Below are 16,820 nucleotides of genomic sequence, written 5' to 3'. Positions count from 1 at the left end.
TTTTAGTGTGTGTCCAAGTATGAATGCAAAAGCACATGTAAAATATTTCATTATTAAGTAGAATGGCCAGCAGAGGGCACTAGAAGACCACTTATTGGCTCACTTTCACTTTAAACCAGTTTTCTGCACTAAAGCAAACCAGTTTTTCCATGTTAACTCAATGCATGCTTACACACACACACACACACACACACACACACACACACACACACACACACACACACACACACACACAGCATAGTTAACCATGATTTACCATGATATACCACGTTCTAGTATTATTTACCAGGAGATAAACGACAATCTAGTATTATTTACTTTGATTTACCATGTTTCTAGCCTGATTTATCACATTACTAGCAATTATTTGAAGTGTCAGTGCAAATAAAGTGATTAACACTGACAAAATATGATTGTGTTATAATAGTTATTGCTATATAAGTGATTTTTTAGTGTGTATTCAAGTATGAATGCAAGCACATGTGGAAATATTTAATTAATAAATAGAATGGCCAGCAGAGGGCAGTAGAAGACCACTTATTGGCTCACTTTCACTTTAAACCTCATGATTTTGACCAGTTTTCTGCACTAAAGCAAACCAGTGTTTCCATGTTAACTCAATAATGCATACTTGCTACGTATGCTACACACAGTAATGCTACACACACACACACACACACACACACACACACACACACACACACACACACATACACACACACACACATAATATATATATGCATATATATATATATATATATATATGTTGGTACACTCATTATGAGGACATTTAGGTGTAATGGGTTTTAATATGTTAATGACATTTTCTTGCTCCTTAACTGCACATCCCAGAAAACTTGAGCATTTTCATCCACTAGAGGGCGCGAGCTGTATTGTTCTTCCGTTTTTACCGGAAATGAAGCCATTTTGTCTACTTTCGGGAAAGGTAAGGCATGCGGTGTGGTTGGTCTGTGTGTAATCTTAATCATCTGTGTATTAATCTTTATAATATTGAAAAAAAATTGACCAGTGTAAGTTGTTTTTGTTCGTTTGAATGTTTAGTGGTTGTATTTTGTGATTAATTGTATAAAGGCAGCGTTTTATTACAGTGCTAAATTCATCTTTATTCACCTGTCAGCACTTTGACTAGAACAAGAAATAAGTTACTGTTTGAAACATGTTTGGTGTTGTGATTGTTCTTATTAGTTTAAAAGTTAAATTAGTTGAAATTAAATTTTTGATTCCTCTTATCGATTCTTTTGTGTGCATTTCAATATTACTTTATACAATTCAAGTGCAAGACGACTCGCGACTGTTTTTTGTGCTGTCTGTTGTGCACACATCCATAGCTCGCTTACAGAAAAAGTCATTTTAAACCTTTCAACTCGTGCGCTGTTCTCTATGTACAGTGAAGCGCACTCACAGAAAATGTGATTTGTAAAATTGATCTGAAACGATTCAAGCGCGGTTGAAGACTCCTGCGCTGTTTTCTATGATGTAGCCTATGCACAGTATGTCAAGTACGTGAGCACGAGACGGCTCGCGCGCTGTCTTCAGTGCTGCAGGCATATTGGGCAAGTCTTAAAGTGACAGGAGCGGCTGTCTGTTACAGTAATCAAAGGACAAAGAGAAAATTCACTCGTTCTTGACTAAATAACTTTTGTATCTGTATTTGTACCTTATTTATAAAAAAGTGTACTGGTATTTTACATTTGAATTACAGCTTTTTATACCTGAAAATCTTAACTGTTTATTTCAATCATATATTTGTTCAATTGTATCTATATTTGCAATTGTTCATTTTTTTTATTTGTTCTCTTTTAATTACTGAGTGTTTACTTATCTGTATTAATGCTTTAATGTATATTTAGTTAGGCTAGTTGATTTACTATGGTATTTTTAAACCACAGGCAAAATTTTCCAGTGCAATTGCTCTTTAGCCTGTTGATTTTTGTTCTGATATTCAGCTTCAATTAAGTGTTTTGTAATAAGACTAAAGAGGAGATTTAAAAAAAAATGTTTTTACGCCATTGGAATTGGTAAGCACAAATAAAATTGGCATTGTTAAAATTTAAACGATGGTATAATATACACTGCGGTACATGCTTGGTGTTAAAATGTTAGTGCTTGTAATGATCATAATCAGCCCATAATTCCGAATTAGATCTGTGCATGAGGTTTTAAAGTGTCAGTTCCTTAATAGTCTTTCTGTAGTTTGTCATTAAGATAAAGTAAAAAAAAAACTTGCTGCTCTTGGCAGTATAACTTAAGTAGTTGAAATAAAAATGTATATTGCATGCACAGATTACAATTCTATTATGACTTTAATTCTATTGTAATATTAACTGATAATGAAAGTAGGGTCATTTTTGTTGTATTTTTTTTTTGTAATTTGCTTGTATTGTGAAAAAACAAACATTTTAGTCATTGACTCAACTTATTCAGAATACAAAATAAGATTTTTTATACTTCTTACCATTTTAATGCATGTATTTGTAGGGATGTCACGATACTAGAAATCTAGTAGTTAGTACGAACAAAAGTATTCGAGACCACAGAGAAAAAAAATGTGTGTAATACACTGTTCGCTTTGGTTGAGTGGTTATTGACTGAAGACTGTTTCTCAGAGAACTTGCGAGTACATTATAGTTTAAAATCGCTTAAATTTATAAATTGGGATGATGTAAAACGATGTGCCATAAAGTCATGTGGATACTTTGAAGTCAGTTGTGCATTTTGAGAGCATAATATATAAAATATATAATATTTTTCTCAAATGTAATGCTTTTGTTTTAATCAAATTGTGTGGTTTTTTTTTCCTTTTTCTTTTATGTTGCAGAAGACTGTGAAACCTGATTTTGAGGTAAGATGTTACTTTTTTGATAAAATATAGTAATAACAGTCAATAGTGTATAGTATAAGGAAACATTTGGATAAAGTTGTGAATGTTTTACAATATTATTTGTATGGCTGCAATAATCAACAATGAATGTCATTATTGATTACCAGGGCTGGGTATCAATTCAGATTTTACAATTCGATTCGTAAGCTCTCAATTCGATTCGATTTGGTTTTCGATTTTGATTCTAAATTCGATTTTGATTCCACTCAATGAATAGCCTATATATTTAATACAAATCCTATATTTATAAAAAAAGAAAAGTGAACATAAGTTTACAAGTGGTTAATTATTAAAAATAAATTTTATTAAGCAACAAACCTGTATATTAAACTCTTTTTATTTTAGGTACACTTGGGTACATTAAAACAGAACACAACTCTATATTTCAATTGCATACAATGAATGGACAGAATTTTGATGCTAGATGAAAAATTGATGCTGAAAATTGGACAAGTCAGAACAGTCGCATGCCTTGATCAAACAGGTTAACAATCCTTATAAAGCCATTAAAAAAAACTTGCATATATTTATCTGTCTAGGTAGGACATATATAGCCTGGCTCCGCCCTCCTGCGTACTTCCGCTCAATTTCATTTTCCTTCAGTACTACGTCAATTTTTTGTAGGACCAATCAGCGAATAGAGGGAGTGGCTGAGAACGATGGCGTTGATGTGATCTCACACATGACTAGCGTCGGCCAATAGTGAGCCTACGTGTGACGTACAACACAGACGCGCTGCTCTATCAAGACTCGAGGAACAGAGAGAAGGAAATTAATAGTGGAATAAAGTTGTTATTTTTGTTTGTTTTTGCGCACAAAAAGTATTCTCGTCGCTTTATAAACTTTATAAAAGACAGACATCTTATTCTAAACATAATCCTCTGATCATTCGGACGACCACACGTTAGCGATTGGCTGTGGCAGATCCTGAGTGACTCTGGACAGATCCAATAGTTTTGAACTTTAACAGAGAACCCGCCTACAAGGAAGTAAACGTTTCTCAATGGAGAGAGGCCAGACTCAATGTACAAATGAAATGTACGAGAGTCTGGTAGAACCAGGCTAGGACATATAGGCCTACAGAAATTTAATAAAGTTGTCAAACAGTCTGTGATGCATTCATTATAGACTAATCCTTATTAAAGTTACAAAAGTTATTTAGTCAATAGCTGTGAGTGTTTTTATGTTCACTTTTTTCTTTGATTAACTTTAACGACAGAGATAATTACTGGCTACTGTGTACTGTCCCTTTAAGAGACCAACCGCTGCTGACAGAGACGCGGATCTCACACGCGCCTCATTCACGTTCACCATAACTGCTCTTATGTTATTAAGATACTCGACAAAAAGACATTTTGGCATAATTCTGTGTGTTATTGTTCGTTCAAACGCGAAAGTGAACTATTCTGGGCTGTCTTGTGCGCACGCATGATATCAGCGCGAGTCTTTCGGTGTGTCACACAGGACATTCACGTCTCATAATTGCGTAGGCTTGACAGCGCGATTGCGATATGATTAATTATGCATCACTAGTTGAGGTTATTTTATGATTAAGATAAAACAAACAAATCTTACAGCATTAATGGAGTTGTAAAATGGAGTTTGCAAGCCTATGAACAGTGGAGGAAAACTAATACTGGCTTTAGGGTAATAGATAAATAAATATGGAAAAAAATCGATTCGTGGCCTTTGAGAATCGATTTTGAATTGACCACATTTTGAAAAACGATTAATCGACAAATAAAAAATTTTGCCCAGCCCTATTGATTAGTCATCAGTGCACGTAAAGCTTCATTCAGTTGTCAAATTACAGTTCTGAATAATGCATTTCTGTGGAGAAAATAACAGAGGAAACAGAGTGAGCTTCTGCTGTAAACATGCGTGATCCAAGCTGATCAAAACATGAGGAAAAATTATTTCTAGCTTAACTAATGCATTAACATAATGTTAAAGGATTAGTTCACCTAAAAATGAAAATTTCCTGATAATGTGAAATAGTATATATACATTTTTTTTTTTTTTTTGTAAATGATTGAACAGTTCGCTAGATAAGACCCTATTCCTAAGCTAGGATCGTGCGGAGCCATTTGTTGACACGTTTATATTCTAGCACAAACAAACTTATATATATATATATTTTATATGCCATGTGCAATGTATATCTATTTCATACCACAATACTGTTATATGGTAATTTTATTTGATGAATACATACTCTAAATCCACTAAATTCAGGAACACTGAATAAACCACTTCATACATCACCCAGTCTTTAAATGAAGTAGGCTATTGTCATGTGATGTTTGGAGGAGCAGCATATATTTTAACGAGAAAATGACATATCTGGCAATCCCGTTTCATTTGTCCTGTCACAGATACTGTCCGGACAGTAAGGTTCAGTTTTTCCATGTTTCAGAAGTGATTCTACGTAGGCTATACTGGGTTAACACAACGCTTTTCCACTCAGGGGGAAAGGATTGTTTTCCCCCACGCCAACCCCACCCAGCTATAACACGACACACCGATCATTTCTATTAGAGACAAAGAGTTAAAATTCAGAGCAAAAAATATAAATTTTGCTGAAATATCTGTTGTTGGACGTTAAATTTAGGTTTAAAAGTCACCATGTAATTACATTCTTTTTATGAGAGTAGCAACTATAAAAGAACAATAGCATGCAATTGAATATAAATGTTAATTAGGAAAACTAATGTTTGTCCTTGCAGAACATTTGTCTTATCTGTTAACAAAAAAAAATTCTTTATTGTTATCTTCATTTTTAATTTAGAGATATAAACTTTTGCTTTATAACTCATATAATGTATATCATAGATATATTCACTATATATGTTTCCGGGCAGGATGTGGTATTGTGTGTTTTGTCAATAAAAGTAAATTGGGGAAATGTATTTAAAATCTAATAAGAGGATAAAGGTCTTAACTGTTATAAAGATGTAAATAAAATGAAAAAACTTGGTTATACTGACATCTAGTGGTAAAACTAAGTAAAACAGGGTCGTGCAAGCTGGTTGCTTTTAGAAGTGTTTCAGATATACGGTTATTTCTGGGGATTCAGAGCATGATGCATTGCTGATTATGGTATTAGTGCACTCACATTATGTTCTTTAAAATACAAAGTTTATTTACAAGCATATTTACTATGTAGATTTATGATATTATCTTTGTTACATATGTGTAAAATTAATTTAGTTCTGTGTTGGTATTATGATAAGCTAATGTGTCATCTAAATAGTTGCCAGTTATTATTCTGTTATTTAGTTTTAAACTCAAAACATTTTATAATCCAATAAAGTTAATGCTTATATATTTTTAAAATCTTTGCATATAAAAACATTGTATCTGATAAATACCAAATTAAACATTGAAATGCAAAATTATCATCATTAATAGAATATCTTGTTTTAATGTGAACAAACACGAATGCATTTTATTTTTAGATGTTTTATTCTTTATTGTACTGTTTGTGAATTGTGATGCAATAATGTGTAATTTTATTTGTTTTTGTGTGTACAGATGCCTCGTACAAAGCAAGCCCGGCGCTCCCAGGCCGCAAAGAAGAGGATGGCAGACCGGATGGCTGCTGATCCTGAAGAGGCTCTGCCACCTCTTAAAAAATTGGCAGAAGTAACAGAACGTTGTGTACATCACAACGGGGCTATAAAACTTGGTCATAACAGTGGTCATAACAGTGGTCATAACAGTGGTCTAACAACTGGTCTAACAAGTGGTCTAACAACTGGTCTAACAACTGGTCATAACAGTGGTCATAACAGTGGTCTAACAAGTGGTCTAACAAGTGGTCTAACAAGTGGTCTAACAACTGGTCTAACAACTGGTCTAACAACTGGTCTAACAACTGGTCTAACAACTGGTCTAACAACTGGTCTAACAACTGGTCTAACAACTGGTCTAAACAATGATGCTAAAAACATGGATCATAATAGTACCGTTAACATGACCATGAAAGTTGTTTCTGATTTGTGTCCACAGAAATCGTACATCAGAGGCTCTTTCCATCAGGGTGCAAAGTGTTTTGGCGACAATAGCGGCAGGCAATGTGCAGCAAACAGTTTAACTGCAATCTTGATGTGTAAGGTGAAAAATGTGTTGCGATGGACCTCGAGTGACCTGAATGATGTTCTGATGCGTGGAGATGACCTGTACAGTGCCATGAGAGACACCGGCAAAATCAACGATCCTGTGAATGGCTACATAGAAGTTGCTGAGCTGCCTGACACACACACACTGAATGATTGTTGTTTTTCAATAAACTATTCTTCTGTGTCATATACTGGGTTGTTTGGAATTAATCGATACGATGAAGGTCTGCAAGGTGTTGCCATGTCATTTGATGATGCATTACATGAAGCATTCCAGAGGTTTGATGCATGTTTGGTAAATATAAGGCAAACCATATGTGCAGCTGTCAGACAAGGTTCATGGTATGCAGTGATTGATCCGCATGCACGACTCGGTGATGGAACAGTTTCAGCTCGTGGTAAGAGTGTAGTGGTTTTCCATCCTAGCATAATCTCTTTGGGCATTCATTTTAAGAGACTGGGTGCATCTTTGAAAGCATATAATCGTCCATTTGAGCTAACTGGGGTGCAGGCAAATGTGATTGACAAACACAGTCAGCATGATCGATTGGTGTGCCATCCAGTGGTGGAGGAAAATACTGAAGCAATAAGAGTGAGTAAAGGTGTAAACTCAGAAATGGCAAGTTGCAGTCACTCTATGACTGATTTCATGAGCACAGATCAAATACTTATGAATGAAACATGTACACAAGAGAACACTGGAATATCGCCTGAATTCCCAAGCAATGAAAATGCAGCTGATGTTGAATTTATTTCCCAAACTGACAGTGTTTCTTTGACTGATTTCACAAGCACAGATCAAATAAAGAAAACGGGACTGTTTTCTTCCTGCCCTAATGAAGATGCCTCTGAAGTTGAATTCATTACTCAAACTGACAGTGTTTCTTTGACTGATTTCACAAGCACAGATCAAATAAAGAAAACGGGACTGTTTTCTTCCTGCCCTAATGAAGATGCCTCTGAAGTTGAATTCATTACTCAAACTGACAGTGTTTCTTTTCAGTTTAATCCATTAATAGTACAGCAACAAAAAACTATTTGCTTGAAGCTGAACATTGTACACGTTGTAAACGAACAGAATAATCCAAATGAGATTGTTGAAATGGCTGAACCTTGTGAAACCAAAGAAATTGTGGGTGACGGTAACTGCTTTTTCAGAGCGGTAGCTTATGCTGTAAGTGGAAGTGAACGAGAACACAGAAAACTGAGGCGTGCTGTTGTATCACACATACTGCAGAATGAAGGAAGGTACACTCAGTATCTTAGACAAGGACACAGTTCAGTTGTAAACTATATCAACAGTTCAAGAATGAAATATGTTGGAACTTGGGCAACAGAGCTGGAAATACAAGCAACCAGTGATTTAATTGGTGTGGACATATTTACATACAGTCAAGATAAGTGGCTTAAATATTCAGCCTTAACTGTCTCAAATAGATATAGCTGTCAATTCAATGGGATTTACTTAAAACATGTCAATAGCTGTCACTATGAAGTTGTTGTATGTGTAAAAACAACAGATGGTAACTGTGCTTCCATTTGTAAATCATCATTTGAAGATTCAATGTTGCATGGATCGTTAAATGCTAAAACAGACCCACGTACACTCTATAGAAAGAGAGTGCTATACAGCAGTAATCAGGACTTAAAAGAGGGGAAAAAAATGGAGGCAAAGAAAAGATATCATGACAATGAAATATACAAAGAGAAAAAAATTAAATCCGGCATTGAAAAGTATAAACAAAATGAACAGTATCAAGAAAAACTAAAAAAATATAGCACAGATAAATACACATCAAATGATTTGCATTGTAATGCTGTGAAAAAATATAGCATATGTAAATATAGCACAGATGAAAAACACAAAGAGTCTGTGAAGAAATATAGTATTCATAAATACAAGGAAAATGAAATACATAAACAGTCAGTTAAAAAGTACAGTATTCAGAAATATAATGAAAATGAAAAGCACAAGTCTAAGGTGATTGATTACAACAAAGAAAAATATAAAAATGATAATTGGTTTGCCAATAGTATTAAAATTAGAAATGCTGAAACTCGACGAGACGCACAAATCCAAAGGAAACAGATTGACTGTGTAATTGAGCAATTTAAAGAAAAAATATCTACAGGTCCTGACTATGTCTGTTCAGTTTGTCATCGTTGCTGCTTTAAAATGCAGGTCAAACACTGTAAAATAAGTACATATTTACAAAAATCAGTCCATGCAGGATATATTGCAGAAAAATGTATAACAATGAATTATTTGCATAAGTGCAATGAAGACTGCAGTAAAGTCTGTGTTTATAAAAATACTCCAGCTGAATCTCTGTGGATTTGTCATACATGTGATAGAAAGATAAGTGAAGGTAAAATGCCTGCTGAAAGTGTAGCAAATAATCTCGCTCTGGATCCAATTCCTGTTGAATTGAGCTGTTTAAACTCTCTTGAAGCTCATCTAATAGCAAAGAATATTCCATTCATGAAGATGCTGGCATTACCACGAGGAGGACAGAATGGGGTTCATGGACCAGTGACTTGTGTTCCATCTAATGTTACAGATGTGGTGAATGTTTTACCAAGAACAGAAAATGACTTAATGATACGAGTAAAACTTAAGAGAAAATTAACATACAAAGGACATTATGAATATAAATTTGTGCACACTGATCATGTCAAAACTGCTTTGGCATACTTAAAAGAAAATAACAAGTGGTATAGAGATGTTGAGTTTAGTGAAACTTGGATTAATCCTTTAAGTAAAACAGAGGAACAGGTCAATGAAACAAGTGATAACACTGAACAAAATTTGGATGGATGTCAGGACATGTGTGTTGATAAAGAGCACACTATTGAGAATGAGGACGAAGAGATCACTGATGAAACACTTCATGATCGACAGCAACATGGTTTGTTTATGGATACATGTTTACAGCCAGTGGACATTGCACAAGAGGTTTTAGATCAACATTTTGATGGAATTATGTCAATGGCACCAGCAGAAGGCAATAATCCAGTAAGAATGTTAATGGATGAAACCAATGAAGCCAAATGTTTTCCAGTTCTCTTCCCAAAAGGAACAGGAACATTTCATGATCAACGACCTGAAAAATTAACACTGTCTAGATATTTAAATAATAGAATCCTAAATGCAGATGGACGTTTTGCTCAAAACCTAGATTACATCTTTTATGGACAATATTTGTCTGAGCTAAATCAAGTTATCTCAAATGTATCTATTGCTTTGCGGAAAGGTCATGACACAAGCAACAAAACAAAAATTACTGCAGAAATGCTAACAAACAAAGAGTCATTGCAAAAGATTTTAAATTTTGATCAGGGTTATAAATTCTTGAAGCCAGTGAGAGGGAGCCCTGTTTTTTGGCAAAGTGTTCAAAAAGATTTGTTTGCAATGGTGAGACAATTAGGTATCCCAACATGGTTTTGCTCATTTTCATCAGCAGACTTGCGATGGCCAGAGCTAATGCAATCTATTGTGAAACAAGAGGGCTGTGAAACTCCTATTCATGAACTGGACTGGTCTGATAGATGTGGGATGCTTAAACGCAATCCTGTAACTGCTGCCAGAATGTTTGACCATCGATTTCATTGCTTTCTAAAAGATGTGATCATGTCGCCAGCCCAGCCAATCGGAAAAATAATAGATTATTTCTATCGAATTGAATTTCAGCAACGTGGATCTCCTCATACACATTGTCTCTTTTGGGTTGAAAATGCACCACAAGTGGACAGAGATGACGATGATGAAGTTGTAGCATTTGTTGATCAATATGTCACTTGTGAAATGCCGCCTGAACAGGAGGAAGAAATGCATGAAATTGTGAGCACTGTCCAACAACACAGCAAAAGACATTCAAAAACATGTAAAAAGAAAGGAACTGTCTGTCGGTTCAACTTCCCACGTCCCCCAAGCAAAAATACTTTCATTACAAGAAGCAGCAAGAGTGATAAAGATGAAAAAGAAACAGATGATGAAAAAAATGAAGATAAATGCAAAAAGACAAACAACTGCCAACAAATATCAAAAGATCTAGCCGAAGCTATAATGAAAAGAGTGAGAGAATGTTTGTTGAATAGTGATGCTGTCTTTGACTCAGTTGACTGTATGTTTGAATCTATTGGTATAAATCAAGAGACATTTGAAATGGCTTACAATAAAATGACAAAGAAAACAAGTGTTGTGTTGAAGAGAAAGCCAAATGATGTATGGGTGAATCAATATAACCCAGATCTATTACGATGCTGGAATGCAAACATGGACATACAGTTTGTTGTTGATGCTTACTCATGTATAGTATATATAATTTCGTATATCTCTAAAGCTGAGAGAGAAATGGGATTGCTGTTGGCTAACGCTCAAAGAGAAGCACACAATCAAGGTAATATGGATGCAAAACAGGCTTTAAGAAAACTAGGAAGTGTGTTTTTACATAATCGAGAGGTCTCAGCTCAAGAGAGTGTGTATCGACTGACTAACATGAGACTTAAAGAAGGATCAAGGAAAGTGGTGTTTATTCCAACTGGTACTAATCAAATTAGAATGAGTTTACCCTTAAACACCATACATAAAAAAGCTGAATGTGGAGAAGATGACGGTGATGGCATATGGATGAAAAGCATCTCAGACAGATACAGAGCCCGTCCACATACAGATGAATTCAGTGGAATGTGTTTAGCAACCTTTGCATCAGAATACAGAGTTTTGACTGCATCTGAAAAATGTTCAGACAGAGTAAGACTGGAGAATGACATGGGATTTGTGAGAAAAAGAACTCGTACAGAGTCTGCAATTGTGCGATATGCTCGTTTTTCACCCACTAAAAATTCTGAAAATTATCATCAAAGTATTTTAGAATTGTTTTTGCCTCATTTTGTGCGAGATCAATTGAAACCAACAAATTTCACTACACATAAGGATTTTTATGAGACTGGATTTGTAACAATTTCAAATGATGAGTCAGTTAGTGAGTCAGTGAAAATGATAGTGGACAATAACATGGGAAAATTTGAGAAAGAAGCAGACACAATACAAAGAGCTCAAGATGATTTAGAACAACATGGACCAATGGAAGATGCTTGGGCCCAAATCTGTCCAGAAGCAGAACTTGAACGTCTCGAATGTCTGGAGAGTAAGAAAGACCAAATAGAAACAGAAGGTGATGATATCATTCCTGATCTATTACCAAATGTGGGTACTTCTACAGTAGAAAACAATCCATCAGCTATGACAAAGCAAGATGCCATGGGTTTACTGCGTTCTTTGAATGAAAAGCAGTCAGAAATCTTTTACAAAGTGCAGCAATGGTGTTTAGCAAAAGTGCAAGGTGAAAACCCAGATCCATTTCATGTGTTCATATCTGGTCCAGGAGGTGTTGGAAAGTCAGTACTGATTAAAGCCATCTATTATGAAACCTGTCGCATACTTTCAAAGTTAACAGACAACCCAGATGAGACACATGTGCTATTAAGTGCTCCTACTGGTGTATCTGCCTATCAAATTAATGGGTCTACTGTACATTCCAGTCTCTGCATCGGAATAAATGCTTCACTGCCATATCAACCACTTGGAGATGAAAAAATTAATTCCTTGAGATCCAAACTTGGAAAACTGCAAATATTAATAATCGATGAAATTTCTATGGTTGATCATAAACTTCTAGGATATATTCATGGAAGATTAAGACAGATCAAACAAACAGGTGATTACTCTGCATTCGGAAAGGTTTCTGTTATAGCAGTTGGAGATTTTTATCAGCTGTCTCCTGTCAAAGGAAAACCACTTTACACCGAACCAGTGAACAGTGTGAATCTTTGGGAAACTAACTTCAGTTTGGTTGAACTTACAGAGATCATGCGCCAGAAGGACAAACAGTTTGCAGAATTATTAAATCGTTTAAGGCAACGTAAAAAAGATGAAGTAATGCTTGAAGAGGATATTACTATGCTAAAAACATGTGAAACAGGTGATGGTGATGAGAGTACAGATATCCATATTTATGCAACTAATAGTGAGGTTGATGAACATAATCTAAAAATGGTGCACAAAATATGCTCTGACATTGTTACTGTGAATGCCCAAGATTTTGAGAGAAATGCTAAAACTGGCCGAATGGAAAAAAAGGATGGGTTTCATATCAGAGTTCACAACAGTTCTTTGGAAAAATCCCTTGAATTAGCGATCAATGCTCGAGTAATGCTACTGAAAAATATCAATGTATCAGATGGTCTTGTGAATGGAATTTTTGGGACAATTAAAGAATTCTGTTATGAAAATGATGAAATATTTCCATCAAAAATATACATTGAATTTGATGATGAACGAGCTGGCAAAGAAGCAAGAGGTAAAAATCCATGTTTAAAACCTGGACTGGAGAAAAGTACAGCAATCGAGCCTGAAGAAGAGAAAGTAACAAGCAGTGGTGGTGTCAGAAGACAGTTTCCTTTGAAATTAGCATGGGCTTCCACAGTTCACAAAGTGCAAGGTCTGACCGTGAACAAAGCTGTTGTTTCATTGAAAAATATATTTGCTCCAGGACAAGCATATGTAGCATTAAGTCGAGTTACCTCTCTTGATGGACTCATAATAGAAGATTTCACAGAAAAAGTTATTTATGCAAAAGACAACATTGAGGAAGCTCTACAGAGAATGCCTCCTTTCATTGATCCATGTGAAACCACAGAAAATGTAAAATTTCAAATGATGTTACACAATGTCCAAGGGCTCATTTCACATATTTTAGATATTCGGCAAGATAATAGATATTGTCAAGCAGATATGATTTGTATAACAGAGACGTGGCTAAAACCAAACTATACAGAGAACGATATCAGTCTTTCCGGATACCATTTCCATGACAAACCACGAAGTGTTGCATATGACACAAGTAAAGATGTTTTTGCTAAACTAAAAGAGGAAAATCATGGTGGTGTTGGTATATATCACAGAGAGAATGTAAAAGCTGCTTTAGTTCATTTACCATGTATTAACATTGAATGTCTAATGTGCAATATACAAGACTTAAATACAACTGTGGCAGTTGTATACAGACCTTCATCATATAACATAGCGTTATTTAGAGATAACTTGATTAACTTAATTCATCAAATAAACAGCTTATCAGGTGGAAAAATAATTCTAGGAGATTTCAATGAAAACATTTTCAATAAATCAACTATTCATGATGTCATGCAGCATTTTGGCTTCACACAAATAGTTGAAAATGCAACAACTGAAAATGGCACGTTAATTGACCATGTATACTTTAAAGATATTGACATTTTGGATAAAATAAAGATTGATATCATGCCTACATACTTCAGCTATCATGACTGCATTGTGCTAAAGTGGCTGTTATAGTGCAACGTCCATCTAGAGGGGGGGGGGGGGGGGGGCGGGGGTGGATACAGAGGTGGATGACTAACACTGGACGGCCTCTGTGGGAATTTATGCTGCCTTCACGTGCTATCAGAATTAGTGTAAATACATTTTTTTTGTTGGAAATTTAAAGGTATAGTGGAGGATCTTTCCGAATTTTAAATAAGACCCGGCCTCTCCACTTTTTGAATAAGTTTAATTGATTCACCAGAATGATTAACAATTAGGAGGACCAATAGTATAGGTGATCCACCCGGAAGTAAAAAATCCTCCGCTATACCTTTAACATAATAGTTATTAAAAATCTTCAACAACAGAATGTTCATCAATAAGATTTTTGAAAGAAACAAGCAATAATCACTATAGATGCTATCAAAAATACTATTTTTCAGTACAACAAAACACATTAACATGTCAAACTCATAATCATGACTTAAGAAGTCAGAAATGGGACATTTCTGATAGCACGTGAAGGCAGCATTAGTTATTGGGATTTTTAGTGGGTGTTAAGGCCAAATTTCCATATTCCTGTTGAATTATCATAATGAACTGATAATATTTTATTCTTTAAATATACGTAAAAAAAAAAAGAAAAAAAAGATATATATATATATATATATATATAATCAATGGCCTTAACACCCACACAAACATTTTATTCATTTTAATTCATTCATTCATTCATTCATTCATTCATTCATTCTTTCTTTCTTTTTATTTATTTCTTTGATGTATTTTATTTTTCAAAATGTCTGTGTAATATAATTTTTACAATTAATTTGTATGGAGACCTGCATCATACTGTTGGCAAATCTATAGTAAAGTACTTCAAAAGGTGGTGTAAAAAATAAATTCTTTGCACCAAAACAATAAATGGGATGATATATAAAAAAGAAAGGAAAGACAAAGATGCTTCATCGCTGCTTCATTCTCATCATATTCCAACACTTCAAGTATTGATAAACAGGTAAGACTATTTTTATCTTTCAAATTGGTTAGAACATTCATTACTCTGTAATATATGTTTGTGGTATATGGATATTGTATTAAATTGCTTTAAGCACAATTTTTTTATAAGTACATTATTTACTGGTATAAATTGTAAAGTGTAAAAAATCCTAATCATATCCTCATTGTCTATAGGTACATCAGATGTCTTACGCTGCTTTGATGACCAGATCATCTTCATTATTAGGACAATATTCAACTCCAGAAACCAGCTGAAGATTACATTCTGCAAATGAACAAAACAGTTTGACTACAGACAACAATGTCCAGATCATCACACCATCATCACCATTGTGAACTACATCTGTGTGGCTCAGTTCAGCAGCAATTCAGATTCATCACCGTACAAGGTAACTCTTTCTATTGTTGTCTGTTTATTTTTATTACTTTGAGCTCATTGCACCTTTAGCTTTCTGTTCTTGGCTCTCAAAAGAGGAAATCAACATAATCAAGGTGATTTTACATTGCCATGTGTTGAACTTTCTGAAATGCTTATCTCCAGTTGTTGTGTTTCACAGAAGCCAATCTTGTCTGTGATAGATAGAATTGTAGTGGTGTGGTCCTGCATAGACTGAAGCCCCAACCACACTGTCATCAATGAGGACTGAGCTGAGTGCCCACTGAAATATTGTCATGGGATGACCTGGATTATGCCACATTAAACCATCTTCAGTTTTCACTGGTTCAGTCAACTATCAAGGAGATGCCTTCATCTCTGCTGGTTCAGCCCAGTAATTAGATGTCTTTGTTGCCACTACTTCAGTCCAGTTCCATGTCATCTTAATCACCACTGGTCCTGCCCAGCTGCAAGTGTGTTTTGCTGCAGTTGGTCATAGCTTTAAGTCTCCTTTGTCACCATCTCTGCCTGGATTTACACTGTTCACAACTACACCAATGTCAGACTGTCTCCTGGTTCCACCCTGCCTCTTACCTCCATCTTCTCCTCTTAGTCATCTTTTGCCTCCTCCCTCCATCAGATCCTGTCTGGCTTCTTCCTCCATCATCTCCACTGTCTTGTTACATTTAGCCAGATCCTGGGTCTTATTGGTCTTTGTCTGCTCATTGCTAACCTCTGTTGACTCTCTTGAAAATGTTGCAGCACAAGCACAACATTTTTGGTGGTGTGTAATTGGGAGGTTAAGTCACAATAGTATTGTGTTTACTTTCAATTTTCATATTCAGTTTCACTTTCCCTGTCACCACTTGCCCTACTTCTTGTTTGTTGTTATGCTTTTTTATTGTTATTAATGTACACCTACACTACTTAACAACTATACTATTTATTGAATGTTATCTTTGCTTTTACAATTTTGTTTTTCTTCAATGCATTCAAAAGGAATGAATGAATGAATGTTTTTTTTTTTTTTATTGTTGATATATATATTTTTTTTAA

At 35.0% G+C, this 16,820-nt stretch overlaps 1 protein-coding gene across 1 annotated transcript in view; it reads left to right on the top strand.

Moving 5' to 3' along the window:
- Nucleotides 1-916: 916 nt before the first annotated feature.
- The window catches only part of LOC311303357 (uncharacterized protein), a gene marked incomplete at both ends in the record, with an annotated part of 82,196 nt that continues 66,292 nt past the window's right edge, over nucleotides 917-16,820 (top strand). Inside the window, 3 exons of the mRNA XM_084429781.1 lie at nucleotides 917-946; nucleotides 2,840-2,863; nucleotides 6,437-7,615. Of these exons, the coding sequence (XP_084285907.1) occupies nucleotides 917-946; nucleotides 2,840-2,863; nucleotides 6,437-7,615 (1,233 nt within the window). The remainder of the gene's footprint in view (nucleotides 947-2,839; nucleotides 2,864-6,436; nucleotides 7,616-16,820) is intronic.

This window comes from Rutilus rutilus (assembly GCF_951802725.1).
Source record: "Rutilus rutilus genome assembly, chromosome: 14".
Lineage (NCBI taxonomy): Eukaryota > Metazoa > Chordata > Actinopteri > Cypriniformes > Leuciscidae > Rutilus > Rutilus rutilus.
Note: the sequence above shows the minus strand (reverse complement) of the source record. Positions and strands in the feature narration are given on the sequence as shown.